We start from the raw sequence: 25,715 nt of genomic DNA, 5'->3' as shown, positions 1-25,715 counted from the left end.
AAAAAAAAAAAAAATAAGTTCTATAAACAAGATGATATTTACAGCTTAGCCGAAGTTGCAAAGGAAAAAAAAAAAAAGAATAAAGTGCTAAACACTGGACACAGAAGGAAGGGAAATACCTTCTTACCTGCACTTCAATCTGTAGGTCTTTGTCCAGGAGTGCTCTCTTTTTTAGTATTTCAGCTTTGAGTTGTTCCTTGTGTTTGAAGAGCAGCGCAGAGAGCTTGGTGGCATTCTGCTTGCTACGTTTCTGTTCCACACTCTCTTCACGCTTCCGTTTCTTTGCTGCCTGCTTTTCTTCTTTATCTATCTTATCCAAAATATACTTCATCACCTGGTTACAGACAATCATTCTAGAGAGAAATACACAATCCATGTAATCCTGAAAGGCTTAAGAAATATTTTTTCTATGTCTTTACAGTTGATACACACACTTTCTATGACTAGAAAGCTTCAAAGAGTGATTCAAACCAGTTATGAGCAGCTAGTAGTGCCAAGTGTCTCATTTAATGAACTTCAGCCAAAATTCAAAAACAAAAAAAAAAAGGAAACCCCAATGTCCTGTGTGTGTGGACACTAAAGAGGAAAGGCTGGTATACAACGAGTCCCTGTGTTCCTGGGTTACAAATATTTCTCCCTACCTTTGATTCTCTTCTCTTTCAGCTGGAGTCATGGTCTTTTTCTGCTTTAAATGTTCTATTACAGCATTATGCTTCATCACCACCTTCAGGACAGAACAAAATCCCAAAGTGCATATTTTATAATGACTACAAGTTGGTATACAAATAACAACAGTAGAAATCTGAGCACATGTATGTTTTCGAAAGAAACTAAAAATTTTATATCATAATACAAATAAAATTAGAGCTACAAAAATATGGCTTGGGAGCTTACCGTGTACTGGGCACTGTACTAAGTAAACACTTAACAATACCTCAATTATTCCTCATAACAACGCTGAAAGGGCTAATTTTATAAAAGAGATTCTCAGACATATAAAACTTAACTCACTTACTTGAGATTAAATGAGTACTATAAGCTGTAACTTTAACTCAGCTATCATTCTCCAATAGCCATTTTTTTTTTAGCATTACACTCTCTTCCTAGACATTCATTTCAAATATTTCCCCTCCTTCCCATCCCACTTTGCATGGAGATTAGGATAAAGACAGACATTGTAATAATTCTCAATTTACACAGTACTAAACGCTGGGTAATGATGCATTTGAACATATACATGACATCGATTTATAAGAGTATTACCATACACCTTTAAAATCTCTTTGCTGTTTAAAAAAAAGTGCTTCTAGCAATGTTGCATTAGAACCCTCAAATGTGCTAAGAGACACTATCTTAATTATTTCTACCTAAAAAGAAATGCTCATATGATGTGATAGAAGTACTATTGCTACAAGAGCCATCATGTTCCAAATTTCAATGAATCAAATCAACATGTGGTACACCTTAAATTTATACAACACTATATGTTGAACATATCCCAATAAAAAATAAAAAGTGCTTCTACATACATGACCTCTTTCAATCATTACAATAATCTTGTATGGCTGGAAAGAGAGGGAGTATTAATGAAGATATGGAGCTCAGGGTAGAGAGATGAGTTTCAGAGACTGTGAAGGGGAGACCTTGGAACTGGATGCAGGTCTCGTGACTTGGGAACACTTGAAATCCACACACAAACTCCTGACTAATGCTGAATGGTGTATGTTGTCGATGCAAAGACAGTTTTCTCCAGTGATGCTACAGGATCTTATATGTGTGACTTCATTTTAAGTAGAATAATTCTAATTCCTCTAAATTGCCTTACTTCACTAAGATGCTACTACAGGATACCACTTTTTATTTAAACTCTGGAGTAGAATTTCAACCTTTTACAAAGGTATGGCTAGAAATGCAAATAGGTTTCAACTGTTTATAATTTGCTTAGTCTCCGAGCAAACTAAGGAATGACCATTGCAAATAACTTCAAAGAAAGTACTATGGCGCCTGAAGTGGCTTTCAACTTAAACCTTCCAGTTTTGCATTAATGGCACTTAAACTCCTAACTCCATTCTTTCCATCTTTGTTCTCCCAAAATACAGGTAGTTTTTGTAATAAGCACTGATTGTTTTCATCTAATACAGAGTTCCAAGCCTTGGTAGTCATTTGTTATTTTTTGTCAATCCAGTGCTGCTTCTAAATTGAAGCATCAGTGACTTTTGTCTCACGTAGGAAACCTAACACAACCAACACTAAGTCTACTGCACAGCACAATAATTCAAGCTACTGAACATGCTGCTTTTTTACTTAATAACTTTACCTGTTTCTGAATGATTTCACTTTGATTAGAAGCTTGGAGAGTGTGTTCCCGCTTAATTTCTATCTGTTGCTGCTTCTTCTTTTGCTGCTGCTCCCTGAGTTGCTGAACCCTTTGCAACTGCTCTTGCACACTGGCTGCCTGCACTGTAACCACATTCTGAATCTGGTGAGTCTGCACAGGACTGCTTTGCTGAATTTGAATAGGTAACTGGAGTTTGATTTGCTGGGGCACACCACCTTGCTGAGCCTGTATCTGAGCCACAACCTGCGACTGGATCTGAGAGAGAACCTGGACTTGTTGTTGCAGCTGAGGCACAGCAATGACTTGGGGCTGTGGCTGCTGTATCTGTAGCTGAGGACGGGATGGGGATGAAACAGTAACTTGACTTAACGTCTGTCCTGATGAAAGAGTTTGAGTTGGAGACTGTACCTGGGGTTGTGATTGTGGCTGGCCCTGGGAAGGTATCTGAAGAGATGTATGTGGTTGAATTGGAATCGGTTGTGAGGTTGTAGTCTGAACCTGGGATTGCTGTCCAGGAGACACTTGGGATGGAGTCGATGGACGTATTCGAGTCTGTGGTGGACTTTGGACGCGAGCAGGAGACTGTCCTTGGACATTACTTTGAGGCTGACACTGTACTGCGACTTGGGGTTTGGATGACTGTGCCTGGGTGGGTTGTGCTTCAGAAGGGACATGGGATGCAACAGTTGTTTGGGTCTGAACTTCAGGCTGAGTCTGAACTTCAGGCTGAGCTGGGGATTGGGGCTGGGTTTGGGACTGGGGCTGAGCTGAAGGCTGAGCAGTCTGTGGCTGGGCTTCTGGAGGACTCACACTTGATGACTGAGCTGCTGGCAAGGTTTTGGCTTGTTGCACCTGTGTTGGGGGTGATAATTTACTCTGTCTTTGTTCACTTGTACCTGTGGGGGAAAAAAAAGACTAAATATTTCTATTACACTAGAACATAGGACCATGGTAAAAGAAGAATTTGAAGGGAGTTTTCTAAAGGCGAGAATTCTCAATTTCAGTAACACTGATACCTTAGAAATGTTCCATAGACACACTTGAGTTAGGACTCTCCTAACTGGGGATCCAGGTTCTGTTTCATGGCTGCCCTCTGCACATGCTGCTAAGCCTCCTGAGCACTGGCTCCTAAAGCAAGGCACAGTCTCTGGAAATTAGCCATGACTTCTGGTACAGGCTAATGCTAAACCCTCATTTTTCTCCTACGGCATGGTGAGGGTAGCTTGTAGTAAGAGGCTAACAAAGTGGTTCTGGACCTGCAGCTCTCAAATGTAGGCTATGAGCTGGATAGATCCACCTTCCCTGAGATTATCTGTATGGCTCAATCAGTGCTTGCAAGGCAGGGCAAGAAGCAAGTCTAGGCACAGTTACCATGACAGCCATTATTTTTTGCTCCCCATCCCAATTCTATTTTTTTTTTTGGCGGGGGGGGATTGGAGATGACAAGGAGTCTGTAGGAACAAGAGATACTGTGAGGTTGACCAGTCATCTTAAGCTCACTGGCTTGAGGCATATCCTTCCAAGGGGAAGCAGTGGGCCTCCTATCCCTCTATTAGCCCAGCAACTCAAGTAATAATGTGCATTTCTGATAACCCCAAGTTCTACCTGCTGCTGTAGTGGAAACAGTAGTGGTGGTGGTGCTGGCTGCTGTGGCTGTTGTTGCCAGAGGCGTAAAGAGGAACCGCTGAACGGTACCATTCGGCATGGCAGCTTGCATCAGCTGCTGTCCTGGACCCGGAAGTATAGTCACCCCTTGAGGTATCAACTGCAACTGTCCAGTAGTCTGACCTTGTCCTTGAATTACTACTGTCAAACCTTGATTGCCACCCTATGGAAAACAACAGACAACATGTAAACAGCGTTCACAGCATCAATCTATAAGTATTACACTTTTACTTGGGAAGATCCTTTAATGTAGTGAAAATATATACTTGAATGTTTACAGAATAGTATCAGAAGGAATTCACATAAGCTAAAATAAGACTATTTATTTGGAAAGACAAAAATGTTGTAGAATGAAAAAAATGTGAACTAATAACCCAGAGTTCCAGTGCAGGCTCTCCAAATAGACAGTCAGGGATCTGTCTACAAGTAGCATTACCCCTCCATGGCTAAGTTTCCCTAATCTATAAAACAAGAAGATTGACGTGAATGACTAATGCCACCACAAGATTCTGATTTTTTTTTTTAAATCTTTTTTATTTATTTATTTTTTTAAAGATTTTATTTATTTATTCATGATAGTCACAGAGAGAGAGAGAGAGAGAGAGAGAGGCAGAGCGAGAAGCAGGCTCCATGCACCGGGAGCCCGACGTGGGATTCGATCCCGGGTCTCCAGGATCACGCCCTGGGCCAAAGGCAGGCGCCAAACCGCTGCGCCACCCAGGGATCCCACAAGATTCTGATTTTAAGCCATCTTATACTCAGGTTATTTTAGAATTTTCATTTTTAAAAAAGATTTTATTTACTTATTCATGAGACACACACACACGAGAGAGAGAGAGAGAGAGAGAGAGAGAGAGAGAGAGAGAGGCAGAGACACAGAGGGAGAAGCAGACTCCATGCGGGGAGCCCGATGTGGGACTCGATCCCAGGACTCCAGGATCATGTCCTGGGCCAAAGGCAGGGGCTTAACTGCTGAGCCACCCAGGGATCCCCTTTTTTATAATATTCAAAGCATCTTTATACATACTGTCTTGTTTGATCCTCACAATGGACTTGTGACTTCATGGAATAAGGAGAAAAAATATTACTATTATCTTATCACTAATTAGAAATCAATATTAGAAAGTTCAAGTCACTTGCCCAATGTTAGAGACCAAGTTAAAGGTGAGATAAAATGAGGAGCCAGGTCTCTTGGTCTCAGTTTTTCAACATGCACCAGATTACCTATGGTGCATGCTCAAGTGTAAAAAACGCAGGGTTTAGACAGGGAATACAAACATTTAGTCAACAAGGTTGCTAATGCCCACACAGTTATAAAAATGGGGACGAGGAAGTAAAAGCTCTGTATGTACTGTCTCTTCTGTTCAGGACTTATTAATCCAGTGACCTTAACTACCAGGGACATGGTGGATAGTTAGAAGCAAAGTAAAAACAACCCACCCCAAATTCCCAACAGCCAAAACTGACACACAAAATTCATGGATAGTTTAGGAAATAATTATAAAGTGGGATCCCTGGGTGGCGCAGCGGTTTGGCGCCTGCCTTTGGCCCAGGGCGCGATCCTGGAGACCCGGGATCGAATCCCACGTCGGGCTCCCGGTGCATGGAGCCTGCTTCTCCCTCTGCCTGTGTCTCTGCCTCATTCTCTCTCTCTCTCTGTGACTATCACAAATAAATAAAAATTAAAAAAAAATTAAAAAAAAAAGGAAATAATTATAAAGTAAACATCTATAAACAAACAAACAAACAAACATCTATAAAATCAGCATTCAGGTCACCATTACCATTATGCAAGAAGCCCCCACTGTGATCTACTCTGATCTCCATTCCCTTCTTTTCTCCTGGAGGTAATCACTATGCTCACTGTTACCATAAGACAGCACATCTTCATAGTGCTTCTGCTTAGGTATTGATCTATTTCTTTTGGTATTATTTATTTATTTATTTATTTATCTTTAGAGAGTTTGGGGAGGAGGAAGACAGGGAGAGAGAGAATCTGGAGCAAACTCTCTGCTAAGCATGAAGCCCATTATGGGGCTCGATCTCACGACCTGAGCCAAAACCAAGAGTTGGGACGCTCTACTGACAACCACCCAAGCACTCCACAATTTTTGATTTGTGTTTCTAAGTTTATTTATCTTAGGGAAGAAAGAGAAAGAGAGAGAGAGAGAGAGCGCCTACACATGTATGGCGGGGGTGGGGAAGGGGCAGAGGAAGTGAAAGAATCTCAAGTCGATTCCTCACAGAGTGCAGAGCTCAATCTCATGATCCCAAGATTATGATCGGAGCCAAAATCAAGAGTCGGACACTTAACTGACTGAGCACCCAGGCCCCTGTTATGGATTTTTATAGGGCTACAGATTCACAACTTCAAGAGCATCATCCATGGAGAACATGATGGGAATGATGCCCCTCTGGGTAGGCAATGTAATAGCCCTGTATCCCTGTACAATACAGCTAGTTTTGTCCACTTCTGAATTTTATGCATATAGAATCATAATAGAAGTTTGTTACTTGCTCTTTTAGCTCAACAATCTGGTTCTGTGTGGCTGCAGTTTTTCATTTTTGTTGCTATAAGTAATGTACCTCAATTTACCTAATTGATAGTAGGTAGACATTTGGGTTGTTACCAGTTTTTTACTCCTGTGAACCATGCTATGAACACTCATGTCCATTATCCTGATGATGCTCACATGAACAAGAACTTCCATTGAGGAATACACCTAGAACTCCCAGACATATGTACATATCCTTGACATTGAAATGTCTAGGAGTTTTCCAAATGACTAAACCACAATTTATACTACCACCAGTTGTGCGTAAAAGTTCATTTTGTTTCATGTCTTTGCCAATTCATGATCCTGACATTTTAATTTATACCGAGCTCTTATGTACATGTTTTTTTTTTTTTTTTAAAGATTTTATTCATTTATTCATGAGACACAGAGAGAGAGAAAGAGAAAGAAAGAGGCAGAGGGAGAAGCAGGCTCCATGCAGGGAGCCTGACGTGGGATTCCATCACGGGTCTCCAGGATCAGGCCCTGGGCTGAAGGTGGCACTAAACCACTGAGCCACTGGGGCTGCCCTATATATGGTTTTAATATGCATTTCCCATATTACTAAGAGAGTTCAGTACTTTTTTTATTTTAGACAATTAGATTTCCTTTTTCCCCCTTCGAGTTAGTTTGCCTTTTTTTTTTTTTTAATTGAGCTTTGCCTTTTTGCCTTCTTGTCTTCTTGATTTTTAGTTAATTCTTTATGTATTTTGGATAAAAGTCCTTCTTTGACTGTATTTACATATCTTTTCATTTTCATTTTGTTTGCCAAATTTAAGTTCTTATTTTTGATGTAGTTGAATTTATAAATCTTTTCCTCATGTATGTTTTTTCTTAACTAAGAAAGCCTTCCTTTTCCTACCTTAAGGTTATGAAACTTTTCTTCTAGCTTACTTTCTGAAAGTTTACAGCTTTACTTTTCATAGGTGGGACTTTTATCCTCTTGGAATTGAGTTTATGAGTGAAGTAGCGGCCTACTTTCATAGCTTCCCATATAAACTCAATTGTCTCAACACCATTTACTAAACAGTCTGTTCTTTTCTCAGTGACCTGCAATGACATCTCTACCATGAAACAAGTGTCCACATATGCATGGGTCACTTTCTGCATTATTAATAAGTAAGGCATTGTAAGAAGTTTTGGTTATCAGGTTATCACATAGGGCACAGCCTCCTGTTCTTCAAAGGTGTTATAGCTTTTCTTTCTGCTTTGCACTTCCACATAAACTTATAAAATCAGCCTGTCAAGTTCTATAAAAAAACCTCCTGGTGTTTTTATAGAACTGTGTTTAATCTATAGATTACTACTAGAAGAGCTAATAGCAATAATGAGTCTTTCAGGGAAGCAACTTTCATTTTTCCCATGGAAATTGATCATCTAGTAATGTTTTGGTAATTAAAAAGATTATCTGACTGTTTTAGCTCACAATCTAAGGACTCTAGATAACTGAAATTTATTACATCTCTTCTTCAACTCTAGGAAGCAGCTATTTCTTTAAAAAGTGCATTATAGGGGATTCCCACGTGGCTCAGCAGTTTGGCTGCTGCCTTCGGCCCAAGGCGTGATCCTAGAGTCCTAGGATCAAGTCCCACTTTGGGCTCCCTGCATGGAGCCTGCTTCTCCCTGTGCCTCTCTCTCTCTCTTTCTCACATGAATAAATAAATAATATCTTTTTTTTTTTTTAAGTGCATTATAAAACTTTTGAGAATAAGTACATGATTTTGGTTTTATTTTGCTTTTTAAATATATTTGAGAGAGAGAAAGTAGGAGGAGGAGTAGAGGGAGGGAAATCTGAAGTTGACTCCCTGGTGAGCGTGAAGCCTGATGCAGGATCGATCTCATCACTCAGATCGTGACCTAAGCCAAAACTAAGAGTTGGACATCCTAAGTACATGCTTTTAAACTTATTGCAAGAATAAATAAATGATCACCTGTAAAGTTAAGAATGTTACCTAAGTGGAATTAAAAAACTTTAAAAAAAAGTTAAAATGTTAAAATGAAGTTGCATTACTTACGTGGCCCTGTGTTAACTGAGTGAGCTGAGCCATGGTAAGCTTCACCTGTCCCTGTTGTGGGCGAGGGGATTGTGAGGTTGAAGACTGCAGATTTGTACTGGATGTTCCCGAAGTTAATCCTTTCTGTGCAGGTGTCGAGGAAACTGCACTAGGGGCAGAGATTGCAGTGGAGACAGGCTGCCCTCTAATGATCTGAGTCACCACTTGTTGAGGAGCACCTACACACACAGCAAAATGCTATGAATGTTTATATGTCCTTAAGCAGTATTCTGAGTTGAAATATTGTTCAACACATCAGATGAATGTATTCTTTTCGATTTTCAAAAAGCTCTATTGATGCTATGAGCCCAAGGATGCACTCAGACATATATACACACCGAGTCCCACCTGGTTGTCAGTGTACCTGTTTTTGCTTTGTCACTGACGACCACTCCCCAGTTCTTGCTATTTGCAGTTGAAAACACAATCAATATTCTTCCTGTGAGTCTAATGCTAAAATGACAATTAGGGAAGACTGAAGAAAAATATACTATAAAGAGCCATTTTATAAAGCTGCCTTTCTTTAGGAATATAGAGTAAGATAATCTAATATATAATGAATCGGGACACCTGGGTGGATCAGCGGTTAAGCGTCTGCCTTCGGCTCAGGGCATGTTCCTGGAGTCCCGGGATTGAGTCCCACATCGGGCTTCCTGCATGGAGCCTGCTTCTCTCCCTCTGCCTGTGTCTCTCATGAATTAACTAAAATCTTAATATATATATATATATATATATATATATACACACACACACACACACACACACACATATATATAATGAATTCATATGAATTTTAAACATAACAAATAAGAGTATAGGGCTATTCTGAACCAATTATTTTTATAAATGAGCTTTTCTTAAGGCTCTTCAAAGATAGTTTGGGACAACCATGAGGTCTAGGATCACTTTATCCTCAGTACCAGGGCAAAATGCTCAAAGAATGCTTCCATAGTTCACTGAACAAATGAATGAATTTAAGTTGGAATGGCTCTAGTCTTCTAAAAACTTTCATTTCTCATTTAACTTGCTGAAACTAGAATAAATTTCTCCCATGTGGAGCAGTTGCTAAGAGTAATTATTTGATAGCTAATTTTACATTTACAATGTCCTAATTCATTATTAGTGAATACCATCACACTTCTGAAGTTTTATATTCATTTCCGGTCTTTTTTCCATTGCTGAATATATTTCTGAACATACACATTTATGTATAACATTGCACATGTATTACATTGAAAATCTTTTGACATTCAGAATTACTGTCTCCTTTATCTTTTTAAAATAGTGCTATGGTGAAATCCCTGTTTATAAATTTTTATGTGCTTCTACTTATTTCCTTAAAATATCCCCCCCGCCAATATTACTGGGTTTCTAGTAGAAGCACAATACTAAATAGCATTTTATTTTATTTTATTTTATTTTTTTAAAGATTTTATTTATTCATAGAAACAGAGAGAGAATGAGAGGCAGAGACACAGGCAGAGGGAGAAGCAGGCTCCATGCAGAGCCTGACGTGGGACTTGATCCAGGATCTCCAGGATCATGCCCTGGGCTGCAGGCGGCGCTAAACCGCTGCGCCACCGGGACTGCCCCTAAATAGAATTTTAGATACCAACTCACACTCCGTCACCGAGTTCCTATCTCACTAAACTTTTGCCAACCGTAGGTACCATCACTAAATATAATATTCCAGCAATCAGAAATGGTATGAGAGCATCATGGTCTCTGAATTAATTCAATTACTATAATCAGCATTTAAATCCCTGTCAAGGGATCCCTGGGTGGCGCAGCGGTTTGGCGCCTGCCTTTGGCCCAGGGCGCGATCCTGGAGACCCGGGATCGAATCCCACGTCGGGCTCCCGGTGCATGGAGCCTGCTTCTCCCTCTGCCTATGTCTCTGCCTCTCTCTCTCTGTGACTATCATAAATAAATAAAAAAAACTTAAAAAAAAAATAAATCCCTGTCAAGTCATTATGCTTCATCTGTGAGCTCTCTCCACACTTGTCCCATTTCTTTTTTTTTCCTACTTATTTATAGTTGCTTTTTATAGGTTAAAGATACAAATTACAACTATGGATTCTACCTACTTTGCATTCTGCCTTTTCTTATTTTTTATTTTTAAAGGTTTTATTTTTTTATTCTTGAAAGACACAGAGAGAGAGGCAGAGACATAGGCAAAAGATGAAGCAAGCTCCCTTCGGGGAGCCCAATGTGGGACTTGATCCCAGAACCCCATGATCATGCCCTGAGCCAAAGGCAGCTGCTCAACCACTGAGCCACGCAGGTGTCTTTTTTATTTTTATTTTATTATTTTTTAAACATTTATTTATGATAGTCACACAGAGAGAGAGAGAGAGAGAGAGGGGCAGAGATACAGGCAGAGGGAGAAGCAGGCTCCATGCACCGGAAGCCCGATGTGGGATTCGATCCCGGGTCTCCAGGATCACGCCCTGGGCCAAAGGCAGGCGCCAAACCGCTGCGCCACCCAGGGATCCCTTTATTTTTATTTTTAAAACTCAAAGTGTTCTCTTTTCTTTCAGTATGTGTGTGTTTTCTTATTCTGGCTTTAATTATTTCTTTTAAAGTTTTCCTGCATTCTCTAATCAGATATACCTTCCCAAGGATGTTCTTAGTCATGGTATATGTTGGCAGAGGTCTACCCCCCACTGAAACTCTAAACTGATTATTCCAGTATCATTTGTCTAGTCTTTCGTCCTGATTCAAAATGACACCTCTGTCACACTGCAAATTCTCACATATAATGCCTCTTTAATGGTCTTCTTTGGTCTGGTTTCCTTTGGTATCTTGGTGCTAATTCTGGTGGTGTATAATATGCTCTAACAACTAGCAGTGCATGTTTTCATCATTACTCTGTCTTCTAAACTTTTCTTGATTAATATCTCCCATTTATTCTTAAGGTGAACCAAAAATACATCATATGAAATCAAGTGCTTTAATTTGAGAACTGGACCCCACATTATGTCCTTATACTGCAATCTGAGGAATAACGCATGAAAAACTACTTTAGCTGACCCCCGGTACTGATATGATGCTATCACAAACACAGATGGATAAAGGGCTGGTGCTGGTCATTCAGATGATCCCCAATATGTACCTGTTAGTTTACTTTGTGATTATCACCAAAATGTAAATTCAAAAATTAAAAAAAATCTTTATTATATATAGGGAGTCTGTGGGTTCCATTTTCGGAAAGGCTAGTATGGTGGTAGGAAGAGGATAATCTAATCTACACATAGAGACACACTAAGCATATCCACCTCCTCCACCTAGGATACTTCCTCACTCTCATTGGCCGGACGGACCACTGGCCACCTTGTTTTTCCTTGACACAGGAGAAACACTAATATGTGTAACTATGGACTCACGTGTGCAAGTCAAACACATAACTCAAGCTACAAAAGGCAACAACAAGGAACTGAGGCTCTATATATCTTGTAATCACCAAATTTTTCCAGTTTTGTAGGTATATTACCTTTTGTCATCTGTAATTTTTTTCTGCTTTACTTTTATTGTTTCCTTTAGTTCTCTGACAGCTTTTTTTAAACAGTAATAGATACTAAATTTTATCAACTGTCCCTGCAGCTTTGAGTGAATTAATGAATCATACTTTCTTTCCTGGGGTAAATCATGTTTAAGCTTTAGAAGATTGCATTTAAATAAAAGCAAAAACAAAAACAAAAACAAAAAAAAACAACAATGCTTTATTTCATATTAGAACTGTGTAAAATTGTAAAATGAATGGAAAAGATTTAATCTTTTCTTTGCCTTATGCCCTAGAACTTTTTTTCTAAGAAGGAAATTGCTTTCTAATCATTTCAAAGGATTTTACCCATAAAACCATGAGGTCTGGAATTTTTTGTAGGAAATACTATGGCAAATTTCCAAACTTCTTTCCTTGATATGAGTCATTGAGACTTGAAATTTATAAGCATAGTATATACTTATACCTCATTATTCAAATAAATTTAATTCCTGAGTATGGGAAGTGAGAATTCTCCAAGGTCTTACTATAAGAATTCCTATATATGATTTTCTTTTGATTAAAAAAAAATTCATTTTAGAGATGACTAGGTCGCTCTCAGGTGGTTTAGCATTTGACTTTGGCTCAGGTCATAATCTCAGGGTCATGGATCTAGCCCTGAGTCAGGCTCCCCACACAGTGGGGAGTATGCTTGTCCCTCTCCCTCTATCACTCCCTCTGCTCATGTTCTCTCTCTCTCAAAAATAAATAAAATCTTAAAAAAAAGTTCATTATTTTTATAGCACTTTTTTATTACTAATGCTGTAAACAAGCATTTTGTTCCCATTTCTCAAAGATCAGACTTCTAAAAGAATGGATTAATAATTTTTCCTTTTCTGGGACGCCTGGGTTGCTCAGCGGTTGGGTGCCTGCCTTTGGCTCAGGTCGTGATCCCCGGATCCGGGATCAAGTTCCGCATCGGGCTCCCTGCGAGGAGCCTGCTCTTCTCCCTCTGCCTATGTCTCTGCCTCTCCTCTCAATCTGTGTCTCTCATGAATAAATAAATAAATCTTTAAAAAAAAATTTTTTCCTTTTCTCTTTCTCTTTTTTTTAAAGATTTTACTTATTTATTTTATTTTACTTTATTTATTCATGGAAGACACACAGAGAGAGGCAGAGACACAGGTACAGTGAGAAGCAGGCTCCCTGTGGGAACATGATGTGGGACTCAATCTCAGGACCCCGGGATCATGCCCTGAGCCAAAAGGCAGAGACACTCAACCACTGAGCCATCCAGGTGCTCCCAAGATTTTATTTTTAAGTAATCTCTAAACTGAACATGTGGCTTGAACTCTCAATCCCCAGATCAAGAATAGCATGCTCTCCTGACCAATCCAGCCAGATGCCTGCCTTTTTCTCTTTTCTAATTATTACTTGTATTTTTATTTTACATTCTCCTGTTTTCTTTAAGGTTTATTTTATATATTTTTCTAACTATTGATTAAGACTTCATGTGTGTTTTTGGTCAATTTTCTCCTCCAGTGTATTTCAACTGCCTAAGGTAGGTGCTCAAATATTTACTGAATAAATTTGCCTCTGAGTCCAGCTTCGACAGCACGACTTAGTCGCTACTTGATAATCTGCTTGAATCTTTGCGTTTGATGTTCCCTTAACTCAAAAGTTACTTATGAGAATATACATTTTAAAATTTCAAGCAGGGACACCTGGGTGGCTCAGTGATTGAATGTCTGCCTTCGGCTCAGGTCGTGATCCTAGAGTCCTAGGATCGAGTCCCATATCGGGCTCCCTGTATGGAGCCTGCTTCTCCCTCTGCCTGTGTCTCTGATAAATAAATAAATAAAATCTTAAAAAAATAATAAATAAAATAAAAAATTTCAAGCAAGTATAAACTAGTAGTATAGCTTAATCTTAACTTCTAACTTTACTACATAGAATGTGGACTATACACATTCTACTTTTTGGAAGGAATTCATCAGGTTTTACCTATGATTCATTATATGACTTTTTTTTTTTTTTTTTTTTTAAACAAACAGCCCATATATATTTAAAACCAATGTGTATCCCTGAAGGTTAATCAGTTGACACAGTCTGCTCTGGTCTATTATGCTTCTGTTAATCTCTCGTTGATATCAAATAGTTTTTGCTTTAAATACTCCAATAAAATCTTATTGGTTCTTTTTAAATATATATATATATTTTAGTTTTAAGTAATCTCTACATACAGTGTGGGGCTTGAACCTACAACCCCAAGACCAGGAGTCGTGTGCTCTACCAATTGAGCCAGGCAGGTGCCCTTATTTGGTTCCTAAAGATCTTAAACTGCATCTTCATTGCAAGTTTTCATCTTTAAAACAATGAATAAATCATGGACTTGTACTGTGTTCAATATTAGTAGGATAATCCTTGTCTTCCCCACCCACACTCCATCTCCCTTCTTTCTTACTTTCTTTTTTTGGCCTTTCTTTCATGTATCTTTGCTTATCTATTATTTACTTTTGTGGTAATTCAATTTTAGATATGTTTCTCATTAATATAGAGTTGGATTTTTTTGTTCTATCTTTATACTATTCAACTTTTATTTTTCTATTTTTTTTAAATTTTTATTTATTTATGATAGTCACAGAGAGAGAGAGAGAGAGAGAGGCAGAGACATAGGCAGAGGGAGAAGCAGGATCCATGCACCAGGAGTCCGACGTGGGATTCGATCCCGGGTCTCCAGGATCGCGCCCTGGGCCAAAGGCAGGCACTAAACTGCTGTGCCACCCAGGGATCCCCTATTTTTCTATTTTTAAAGATTTTATTTATTTATTCATGAGACAGAGAGAGAGAGAGAGAGAGAGAGAGAGGCACAGACATAGGCAGAGGCAGAGGCAGAGGCAGGCTCCCGGTGGGGAGCCCTGATGCAAGACTGGGATTCGATCTCCTCCTCCCCTCCCCACGCCACCATCATGCCCTTAGCCAAAGGCAGATGCTCAACCACTGAATCACAGGAACATCCGTACACTATTCAATTTTTAATATGGGAACTTTAACCTATTCACATTAATGAATGGCTGATAATGCCTTTGTAATCTTTTTTTATGCCTTCTTTTTAAATGCTTCGTTTCCTTGATTTTATGTCTTTGCCACAGACTACTGTCTTTGTTCATTCTCTTTATTCCAATGATTTGAACTAATATATACTCCATTTAGTAGAGACATTTAAAACATTTTTATCAAGCATATTGGGATCTATTTTTTTTTCTATTCGTAACACCAAAAATGAAATAATACCCATGGATATATCCCACAATGGATTAGAAATTTAGTATGCTCTGAGGTACTCATTCAAATTGGTGGTTTTTAGTATGTAGAGTGCCAAATAAAGAATATTACAGACTTCCTAGACAGATTGTTTAGATGTAAAATGAAAATGCTGGAGGGATGAATACCTGGCTGTACCATCACAGGAGTTCGAATAATTGCCTTTCCTAGTGTTGACTGTTGGAGTGGTGTTCTAATCACCGTCATACCAGGGCGGATCTGAGGCCCTGTAATTACCTATAAATGACACAAAGGACAATGAATTAAAATGTTTTTAAAAGACTAAAAGCATGATGATGGACTTAAAACAAAGATCTTTAAACATTTCCTAGTGATAAACAGGTCTACAGAAATGACAAAGGTTCTGGATATTACATTTTAAATTACATTAAGCATCAGAATAAAGATGGTATTTTGAGGAGGGAAAACTTAATTCAAATGAGATCATATGAAATTCCTTGTCACTGATACTAAGTACAGCTTTACGAACTAGAACAAGACCCACTGAAACTGTGTTCTATAACCACCATGACTGCTCACAGGAAAATACTGAGTCCCGTTTTTCCCTGATGTCTAATACATATCTGTCACCCACAGACTATAATAGTAAGATTGGAAACCAAATGTTCTTTCATAGTTTTAGAAGACAGACTACAGAGCATATTATTTTCAGTTTTATAGTTTGGTTCAGAACACTTTCAAGTCTTTTCCATGATACCAGAGGCAAAGAAATGATGTATCAAATAGGTGTGCCTATCAGCTGATAATAAACTAGTTAGAATGCCATGGATTCTATTTTCATTCTATTTCTTGGTTGCACAGCAAGTTTCCCTGGGGGCTCTGATGCTGCCCCTTGTTTCATATGAAGGAATTTTCTTTACAAAACCCTAGAAAGCATTTTTATTATGATTCATAACGTATACTAGTATGCTATGCTATTAACTGTTAAAAATTAACATTTCATATATGATTTATGCTTAGAAATAGTTTTTTTAAATCAGTACTTTATCACAGATTAAAAGGCAAAAGAAAATTAGAAGCTGGATTAATCCTGGAAGAGACCATTCTAAAAACGTCAACCTGCTGTGGTTAACATTTAAAAACAAAGTAAACATGTAAAGAACTCTTACTTGTGAACTGCTTGTGGTTCCTCCAGAGCCTGATGTATTGGGTCTAATTGTGACTGTTGCTGTCCTGGGCTGGAATGAAGTAAAGGTCTGCTGACTTGTACCTGTACTTGATGGAATGATACCCAGGACTTTCTGCTGTACTTGAACAACGCCTTAAAAAAAGATGAAGATGTCATTGACAACTGCCCCTTTAATAAAAAGTATCAGGTGTTGCTGGGTTTCTGAGGAGAAACTACGTGTGGTAGGGTTTTATAGTGGGCTACATAGAATGTGAGATCCGAGGACTGAAATCAGTGAAAAGGAAATGAAAAATAATGGCGACAGTATGATCTGGCAAATGTGAATTAAAACTCTTCACATTTCCCTTACCTCCTTGTGTTGCTGGCACATTTACAGCGACAATCTTGCTGTTTGCAGGAAGTGGCAGTTTGGTAATTACTTTTCCTGCCATAGTGACTGGATTGCCTGTAATTTGGAACGTCTGACCTGTGCTGGCAATGGTTGTAGCAGATGTGGCAGCTGTGCTGGTGGCTAATGGGGTATAAGACATTTAATAAGCTTTAGATTTAAAATAACCAGCAACGTAGTGACTTCTAGGAAGGGCACCAATGCATGAAATGTGGCTCATTTTGTATTTTTAAGACAAACATTCCTCTCCACTCAAAGTGAACTATGTAATGTTGAAAGTGAAAAAATGTGAGAGGAGTTTTGCTAATGTAATAATTATGATTATTATTTGTAACAAACCAACTGTTGCAGTTCGTTTGCTCAATTAGTTGCAGAAGAAAAACAATTTTCTAAAGAAATGTTTCATTTCAGTAGGTTAAAGGAATGAAATTTCTTTTCCTCGAATGAAAGTAATCTTTTCTTTAATAACAGTTGTATACCTGAATTTGACTGGCCTTGCTTAACCCACGTAGCAAAGGTCTGATGGAAGTTCTTATTTTGCTGGAATGTTACTGTAGCTGGAGATCCAACTTTAGTGGTGAGTACCATTTTCGTTCCAGTTGTAACTGAGCCACTTATGGGGGCCACCATAACTTTCTGTGCTGGAGAAATGGTACTAGTTGTACTATTTGTTGGGGAAGTGGTAGAAGCTGCAATTACTGAAGGCTTCTGCTGTTCCAATCGTTTCTAGAAAAGTTAGGGAGAGAAAACATGAACCAAAATAGTTCTAAATAAAAACAGTACCATTCTGCAACTAGTCCAGCCACAATTTCTCCAAATCTAAAGAACTGCACCAAATTGCTAAAATATTTTATTCCCGAAAATATGTCCTTATAAATTTGCCTTTAAATTTAACTTCCTGGAGAAGGCAATATTTTTATGGCTCTAAATCACATATATTTTATTCAAAGTAATAAGTCTTTCATTAAAAACCAAGAACAACCAAATTTTTCCAGCCTGTACAAATGTGCAAGGTTTCAGAGTGCAAATAAAAGAGACATGGGTGATCTTACTGGAGACAGGAATGCTTTGCTACTCAGTGGTGGAATTTAGAGCATAGAGCAAATGATGGGAACTGTAAAAGGTTTTTGTTTACTACAAGATTAATTTATCCAAATATAAAAAAACCAAAAAAAAAAAAAATATAAAAAAACCATGTCAATACTTAAATAATCACTATTCAAGTTGACAAACAGGTAAGCAAGCAAGCTGAAAATTATTAATGAAATATCTTTTCCAAACTTCTTATACTACTCAGTTCAAACATTTTTACAGAAAAAATATTTTAGACTATTTTATGAAGACAGGTATAATCTGATCAGACTATAGGGTTTTTAAAGACACTTTGTATATCTTTTATTATAAATTGCCAACATTTCTGGACCTTACCAACATGACGATATAAGCTTCCACGTGTAAGAACAAGAGGCGGCACTGATTTTAAATCTGGTGGTGAATACTTTATCATCATCTTATTTACTGCTCAGACCAACCCAATACAGTTGCTAGTATTGTAACTTACAGATGACAAAACTGAGACTCAGAGAGATTGTGTACCTGGCCTGGGCAGAGCTAGTTATTCGTGGGTTTGAGAGGTGTACTAAGATAAAACTGTAATGGTGAACTGTCTCTTGCCACTGGAAACTGCTCACCAGTGACATCACGGTCAATCCATATATAATTGCTTTTGTACACATCCTACACACCTGAATATAATGTGAGATACTTCACATAGCCTCTCATTCCTCAGAAGAAAAGTTTAGTTTTGGATACTTAGAGATGTTATCTGACTGAATCAGTTAAAAAAAAAAAAAAAGGAATGGAACATATATTTAGTAGCTATTTCCTGAGGGTATGCATTCAAAATTGGAAAGGTTGACTGTATTTGTAAATAACCATTTAAAATAAATTTTATTTTATTTATTTATTTTTTAAAGATTTTATTTATTCATGAGAGACACAGAGAGAGAGGCAGAGACACAGGCAAAGGGAGAAGCAGGCTCCACGCAGGGAGCCCGATGTGGGACTCGATCCTAGGACTTCAGGATCACGCCCTGGGCAGAAGGCGGGCGCTCAAACCGCTGAGCCACCCAGGCATCCCTAAAATAAATTTTAAAAAGTAAAACATTAGGTTTCACTAGAGAGATGACAAAACACATCCATAAAACGAAAAAACCATTAAGCTAGTTTTTCTATGAATGGACAGATAGACATGAAAAAAATCCAAAAGTTATCGCAAACTTTGATATAAGGGAAGACATTAACCTATAGTAATCTGATGTAAAAGATGTATAAAAATTTATTTATTTATTAAAGATGTATAAAAATTTATTTTTAAAAAAATTTTTTTTTTGATGTATAAAAATTTAAAAGAATGTTTTATAAAGGACAGGCCAGGTGGCTCAGCGGTTTAGCGCCACCTTCAGCCCAGGGTGTGATCCTGGAGCCTGGGGATCTAGTCCCATGTCGGGCTCCCTGCATGGAGCCTGCTTCTCCTTCTGCCTGTGTCTCTGCTTCTCTTTCTCTCTGTGTGTGTCTCTCATGAATAAATAAATAAAATCTTTAAAAAAATGTTTTATAAAATGTGAAAGGAAAAAAGTAGTTTGAAATGAATACTTTGGTTGATATAATAAGTAATTTATATTTGGTTGATATGTAGTTTTTAAATACTATGGGTAACTAAGTTAATGATATTGTAAATAGACCTTTATCAATTTCACCTACACCCTAAAAGTTTACATATTAAGGTGGCTAAAAAGTTTTATGGTATTTTCTCAAGAGAAAATAGGGGTAATCATCCTTTATGTGGGCCCCTAATATTCAGGCACATAGAGTACATTATGTATAGCGTGGAAATGCAAAGAAACCATCAGTAGCTTTATGATCCTCAATTATAACAACTCATAGAGTTTTAGTACAACTTGCTTTTTCATAGCCAAACAGAGATGGTACAGACTGGAATTTGCAAATTACTCACCAACACCTCAAGCTAATGTAACATTGTGTGTCAACTATACTTCAGTAACAACAAAAACTTACCCATTGAATTCTAGAGATAATAAATAAAACCACATGAATATACCATTGTGCATGCACAATAATATACCACTATTGTGCTTTTGGTGTGCATGAATTTGACTAACAATGTCAATTCACTGCCAGGTGGGACTAGTACCAACTCCCCCACCTGCTGGACAGCCAAGCGCTGCTGTCTGAGGTGAGCCTCCATTTGGGCCTTGAAGTCCTCTGCCTTCTTCTGTTCACTAACCTTAGCCTGTTGCTCAACTGCTTGTGCCTTTTCTTTCTCCACTCTGCAGAAGGAAAAACAAAAGAAGAACTTTATCAGACACTACACTATTAGGCATCTGGTACAAATTATTTTTTTTGGTATGAAATATTAAGCAAAATCTGGTTGACTTAAATATTATGAAATCAGTTCAATTTAAAATAAACGTTAAATTTAAGGTAATTAGAAACTGACAAATGGATAGAACACATTGAAATTAGAAAAAGGACTTTTAACAAATGATCTGTAGCTTGCACTTAAAAATCAAAAGTTGAAGCAAAATTAACTTGGATATCCTGAATAAATTAATGTGGTAATTCTGTAATTCTGAAATGGTAAAAGCTCCAAATATCTGATTACATGTTAACCATTTTCTTACCTTTCAGCAAACGCCCTGATCTCCCACAATTCCAACTCTTCTTCTGCTACCCAAGTCTCGATAATAACAGGGCCAGTTTGCTTGGGCGTTTCTGGTCTCTTTGGCCGCAATGCACTTGATCGAAGGCCTTTCCTCTGAGGTGTAGGTGTTTCTTTAGAAAAGAAATCAGAATATTTTAAGCAATATAGCTTCTAAAATTACAGTACTTCTAGAATCTCTTCTTACATCATGAAAAACAGGAGTTGCCAAACTTTCTCTTAAAGAGCCAGATGGTAAATACCTTACACTACGCGGGCCAGATGGGCTCTGTTACAACTATTCAACTGCACCTTTGTATCATGAAAAAAGCCAGAAACAATACATAGGTGAGTATGTATGGCTGTGTTCCCATCAAACTTTATTAACAAAAGCAAATGGTGGGTCAAAGCTCATGGGCCAGGTTTTTTGGCCCCTGATATAAAAGGCCTAGGGGTCTTTACACACAGTTTGTTCCATCTGCCTGTAACACTATTTCTAGCCTCCATCCCCTTCACTTGACTACCACCTATATATACTTCAGACCCTGACATGGATACACATCCTTCAAGAAGCATACTATGTTCCTACCACAAGTCAGGCTGGGTGACCCTGGCATATACAACTCTGGCAATGTGTATTTTCCATCGCAATGAGAACGGAGGACTTTAAAATTGCTCACGTAAAAAACGGATCTGAACAAGTACAGTAAAATCTAATGGTAAGATTTAAAAATAAAAAGTAGGGAAAGGCAAGCACTGAACTGTCCCATTCATTCAGGGAACAATGAAGCAGCCAAAGAAAACAGAAACAGCAAGTAGGACCTGGGTTATCCAAAGTATTAGGAGGCAAAGAAAAGTGACCCAAGAAAACTGGTTGTTTGAAAGCTCTGGGGTCAATAATGAAGACTGGTCAGAAACCACCTGTTCATCTGTTTCTCTGCTCATCAACTGAGATGTCTCAGTTCCACAACACTGTTTTAAATTATGCTAATTTTCACCATCTGCTAGGATGGCTACACTTTATTAAAGTTCTTTTTAAAAAAGCTACTCTCATTTATTCTCCAAGATGAACTTTTGAATTTTTTTTTTTAAGATTTATTTATTCATGAGAGACACACAGATAAAGGCAGAGACATAGGCAGAGGAAGAAGCAGGCTCTCTTTGGGGAGCCCAATGCGGGGCTGGATCCTGGGACTGTAGAATCATGCCCTGAGCCAAAGGCAAATGCTCAACCACTGAGCCACCCAAGGTGTCCTGAACTTTTTAATTAATTCAATCAAATATCAAAATTTAAATTTATACATTGGGGGACAATTATTTTTATTATTAAATAGTATATTTCTAAGGAGAGTAATCTCTTTACCCATTTTGTAACAGGTTTTTATCTTAAATGTTTTTATTGCATATGTGAAATTAAATTATTGATTTTAATCTATTTATGTCTCTTGAATCTGGTCACCTCACTGAACTCCTTTTAGCATTAACAGTTTTGAGATTCTCATGTTATAGAATTATAATATTATAACCTCTTCTTTGGTTGAATCTCATTCTTCCATGTACTTGCTGTCCCATGCTTATCATTTGGTTGCTCTATAAACGTTTCCTGAATCACTCTTTATGCCTCTTAGATTATTTCTACCCTGAGAACTGAAGTATTTCACAACAGTTTTAACCCTTGAATCAACAAATGTTCAGGGACCACTTATGTGTCAGATTTCAGCAGCAGGTGTTAGGACTACAACAAACTAGACAGACTTGGTAGTTGCCCTCTTGGAGCTGATGGTCTGGTGTCAATCACTGCTCTACATCTTAATTATAAGAGGTATTATTATTTAAGACTTATGTATTTATTTTGAGAGAGAGAGTATGCACAAGAGCATGAGCAGGTGGAGGGGCAGAAGGAGAGAATCTTTCAAGAAAGAAGACTTCCCTCTGAGTGAGGAGCCTGACATGGGGCTCAATTCCACAACCCATGAAATCATGACGAGCTGAAACCAAGTCGGAGGCTCAACCGACCAGGCCCCCTAGAACCCTTGTAAGAGGTATGATTATAGTTCTCTGTACCCTCCCTATGCTTGGCAAAATGCCTATAGGTATCAATTTGTGTCTAATGAAATCTTGTTATGTTTATTGCTTAAATATCATTTTTAAAAATATAATAGATTGTATTGAAAAGACATCTTTTTCAAAAGTGGAATAAAGAATTAGGAAATGAGGGCAGCCCAGGTAGCTCAGCGGTTTAGCGCCACCTTCGGCCCAGGGTGTGATCCGGGAGCCTGGGGATCAAGTCTCACGGCGGGCTCCCTGCATGGAGCCTGTTTTTTCCTCTGCCTACGTGTCTCTGCCTCTCTCTCTCTCTCTCTCTCTCTCTCTCTCTCTCTCGGTTTCTCATGAATAAATAAATAAAATAATTAAAAAAAAAGAATTAGGAAATGATTATAATCAAATTTTAATTTTTTAAAAAGATTTTATTTATTTATTCATGAAAGACACAGAGCGAGAGAGAGGCAGAGACACAGGCAGAGGGAGAAGCAGGATCCATGCAGGGAGCCTGATGCGGGACTCGATCCTGGGTCTCCAGGATCACGCTCCAGGCTGCAGGCGGCGCTAAACTGCTGCGCCACCGGGGCAGCCCTCAAATTTTAATTTTTTAAAAATATTTTATTTATTTATTCGTGAGAGACAGAGAGAGAGAGAGAGAGAGAGAGAGAGAGAGAGAAACAGGCTCCATGCAGGGAACCTGATGCGGAACTCGATCCCGGGACTCCAGGATCACGCTCTGGGCCGAAGGCAGGAGCTAAATAAACCACTGAGCCACCCAGGCATCCCCTCAAATTTTAATCAGTAAAAGACATGGCTAACAGGTCAATAACAAAAAAATAGAATTCTTTCTATTTCTTACCTTTTGGTGCTTCTGGAACTCCAATGGGGCAAATGATTTTCCGGATACAATATTCAGATCGAATGCCATAAGGACCAACATCTCGCCTCTTAATTATCTCTGTTGTTGTGATTTCAGTTTCAGATGTTTCTATGGTGATTTAATCCACACAGTATTAATAAGTACCTAAAATATTCAGAGACTAAAAAGGTACAACATCTGGTGCTTTAAAAAGGAGACATATGTGGAATAAACTTTTAAAAACATTTGATTAATTAATAATTTCAGGACCATTGCTGGAGTGCAAGAATACTGAGTTTCTTCCTCACTGAAAATTTCTAAACTGAGCAAAACACTGTTTGGGGGCAGCTTAATTTCTGGTGGCAAAACAGTCAAAATAATAAAAGAAGAGAGATGCAGCAAGCATAGGGTTCAGTTTAACTGATCTATACCATACAATAATAAAGATTTTATTTATTTATTCACAAAAGACACGGAGAGAGGCTCTCGAGACACAGGTAGAGGGAGAAGTAGACTCCCTGCAGGGAGCCTGATGTGGGATTCAATCTCAGGACCCTGGGATCACTACCTGAGCCAAAGGCAGATGCTCAACCACTGAACTACCCAGGTTACCCTCCCCTTTTTTGGTAAAGATTCATTTATTTTGGGTGGGGGGTTGGGGGAGGCAAAAGTGAGAGACAGAAAGAGAAAGAGAGAGAATGAAAATGCATGTGCAAGGGAGTGAGCGTGCAGGGGTGTGGGGAGAGAATCTCAAGTAGACTCTGCACTGAGCACGGAGCCCTGATGTGGGGCTCAATTGCGTGACCCTGAGATCATGCCCTTTTGACCAGTAAGTCAAAATCAAGTCAGACACTCAACCAACTGAGCCACTCAGGTGCTCCAATGAAGATCTTTTAAAAATTCAGACTCGAAAAAAAAAAAAAATTCAGACTTGTTCACATATAAGTGACTCACCTTATAATTTGAGCCCCCCTCAACCCCCAGGATTTTATAACATGTGCTGCCTAACTTTAGCAAAGCTGTATTAGCAAAGCTATATTTTTAAAACACAAGCATTATATTTTAATAAATAACAGAAATATTTAGTGAACTATTCTTTTCAACTTAAACTAGCAAATAAAAAACCCTTACCTGTCCGTGTAGTCCCTCCTCCTGGAGGAGCCTTGGCTGCCATGTCATCCCATCTCAGGCTTGCCCACAGTAACCGTAACATAAGGCTCACTCCAGCTAAGGACTTTACAGTCTGAAGTCTATACCTGAATGAAAAACCCAAGAAAAACTACATATGTATTGTGTACATATGTGTGTACACACACACACACACACACACACACACGCATTCTATTATTAGACTGAAGACCTATTTCTTGCTTCCATTATTATTTTAATAATTATAATACGATTCTGTAAGCACTTTGACTATTATACATCCCTTAATAACTTAACTTTTTCCCCTAGGCATAACATGCATTTAACAACTTAAAAAAGGGTTTGTAGTCACTTCAAATGCCACATAAATTTATAAAATGAGCATGTTTCATTTTAATACTGACGTGGCAAGAATTAATGTTAATTTTATACATTTAGCCTAATTCCAAGATATATGTTAGAGAAATTATGAAAGATAATAGAGATATAATTGTGTTACTAAAGATGATAAAAGAATTTTGAGAAAAAGGATAAAATCTTAACTGACTGACTTAGCTAAAACAAATTGTTTAAATTTTCTCAAAATGCAAAACAAAAAAAGACCCCCCTGCAAATCCAACAAGACCTTTCCAAATGGACAGAAATTTTGCATCCAAATGGTGGCTCTGTAAAACATGAACTATTGGATGATGAATACCTGCTATTATTAATGAACACTTTTAACCACATTAATATAGTTTTAGAATTTTACAATACAATGAGTAACAAAAAGGACAATACTCTATCAGTTACTGATCAGGAGACAAAGGAATCTCTTTGTTCAGTTTTTTCCTAAGCATTAGGTGTAAAATTATTGAACATTTTAGATATTCTTTTAAAAATAATATTAAAGATACATCTCAAATTTACAACTTAATGAATATTATGTCCCAAGACAGAACCAACTATAAAACAATGTAAAGAAACCCTAGGGTAAAAAAAAAAAAAA

The 25,715-nt window shown here is 38.1% G+C and overlaps 1 protein-coding gene across 16 annotated transcripts in view; it reads right to left on the bottom strand.

Moving 5' to 3' along the window:
• The window catches only part of BPTF (bromodomain PHD finger transcription factor), a 153,344-nt gene that overhangs the window by 23,919 nt on the left and 103,710 nt on the right, over positions 1 to 25,715 (bottom strand). For 7 of the 16 annotated variants that reach the window (XM_049114587.1, XM_035720657.2, XM_035720660.2 and 4 more), the window contains 13 exons: positions 24,710 to 24,834; positions 23,579 to 23,707; positions 20,660 to 20,810; positions 20,182 to 20,305; positions 17,435 to 17,681; positions 16,917 to 17,078; positions 16,548 to 16,699; positions 15,546 to 15,654; positions 8,574 to 8,791; positions 3,944 to 4,166; positions 2,318 to 3,234; positions 642 to 724; positions 128 to 353 (listed from right to left, as the gene is read on the bottom strand). In XM_049114587.1, coding sequence (XP_048970544.1) covers positions 128 to 353; positions 642 to 724; positions 2,318 to 3,234; positions 3,944 to 4,166; positions 8,574 to 8,791; positions 15,546 to 15,654; positions 16,548 to 16,699; positions 16,917 to 17,078; positions 17,435 to 17,681; positions 20,182 to 20,305; positions 20,660 to 20,810; positions 23,579 to 23,707; positions 24,710 to 24,834 — 2,866 coding nt within the window. The remainder of the gene's footprint in view (positions 1 to 127; positions 354 to 641; positions 725 to 2,317; positions 3,235 to 3,943; positions 4,167 to 8,573; positions 8,792 to 15,545; positions 15,655 to 16,547; positions 16,700 to 16,916; positions 17,079 to 17,434; positions 17,682 to 20,181; positions 20,306 to 20,659; positions 20,811 to 23,578; positions 23,708 to 24,709; positions 24,835 to 25,715) is intronic. The other 9 variants (XM_035720663.2, XM_025436708.3, XM_035720670.2 and 6 more) reach the window with 6 other exon arrangements.

Source organism: Canis lupus, chromosome 9 (genome assembly GCF_003254725.2).
Source record: "Canis lupus dingo isolate Sandy chromosome 9, ASM325472v2, whole genome shotgun sequence".
NCBI classification, from domain to species: Eukaryota; Metazoa; Chordata; class Mammalia; order Carnivora; family Canidae; genus Canis; species Canis lupus.
The sequence above is the reverse complement of the archived record's forward strand: the minus strand, read 5'-3'. Positions and strand labels throughout refer to the sequence as shown.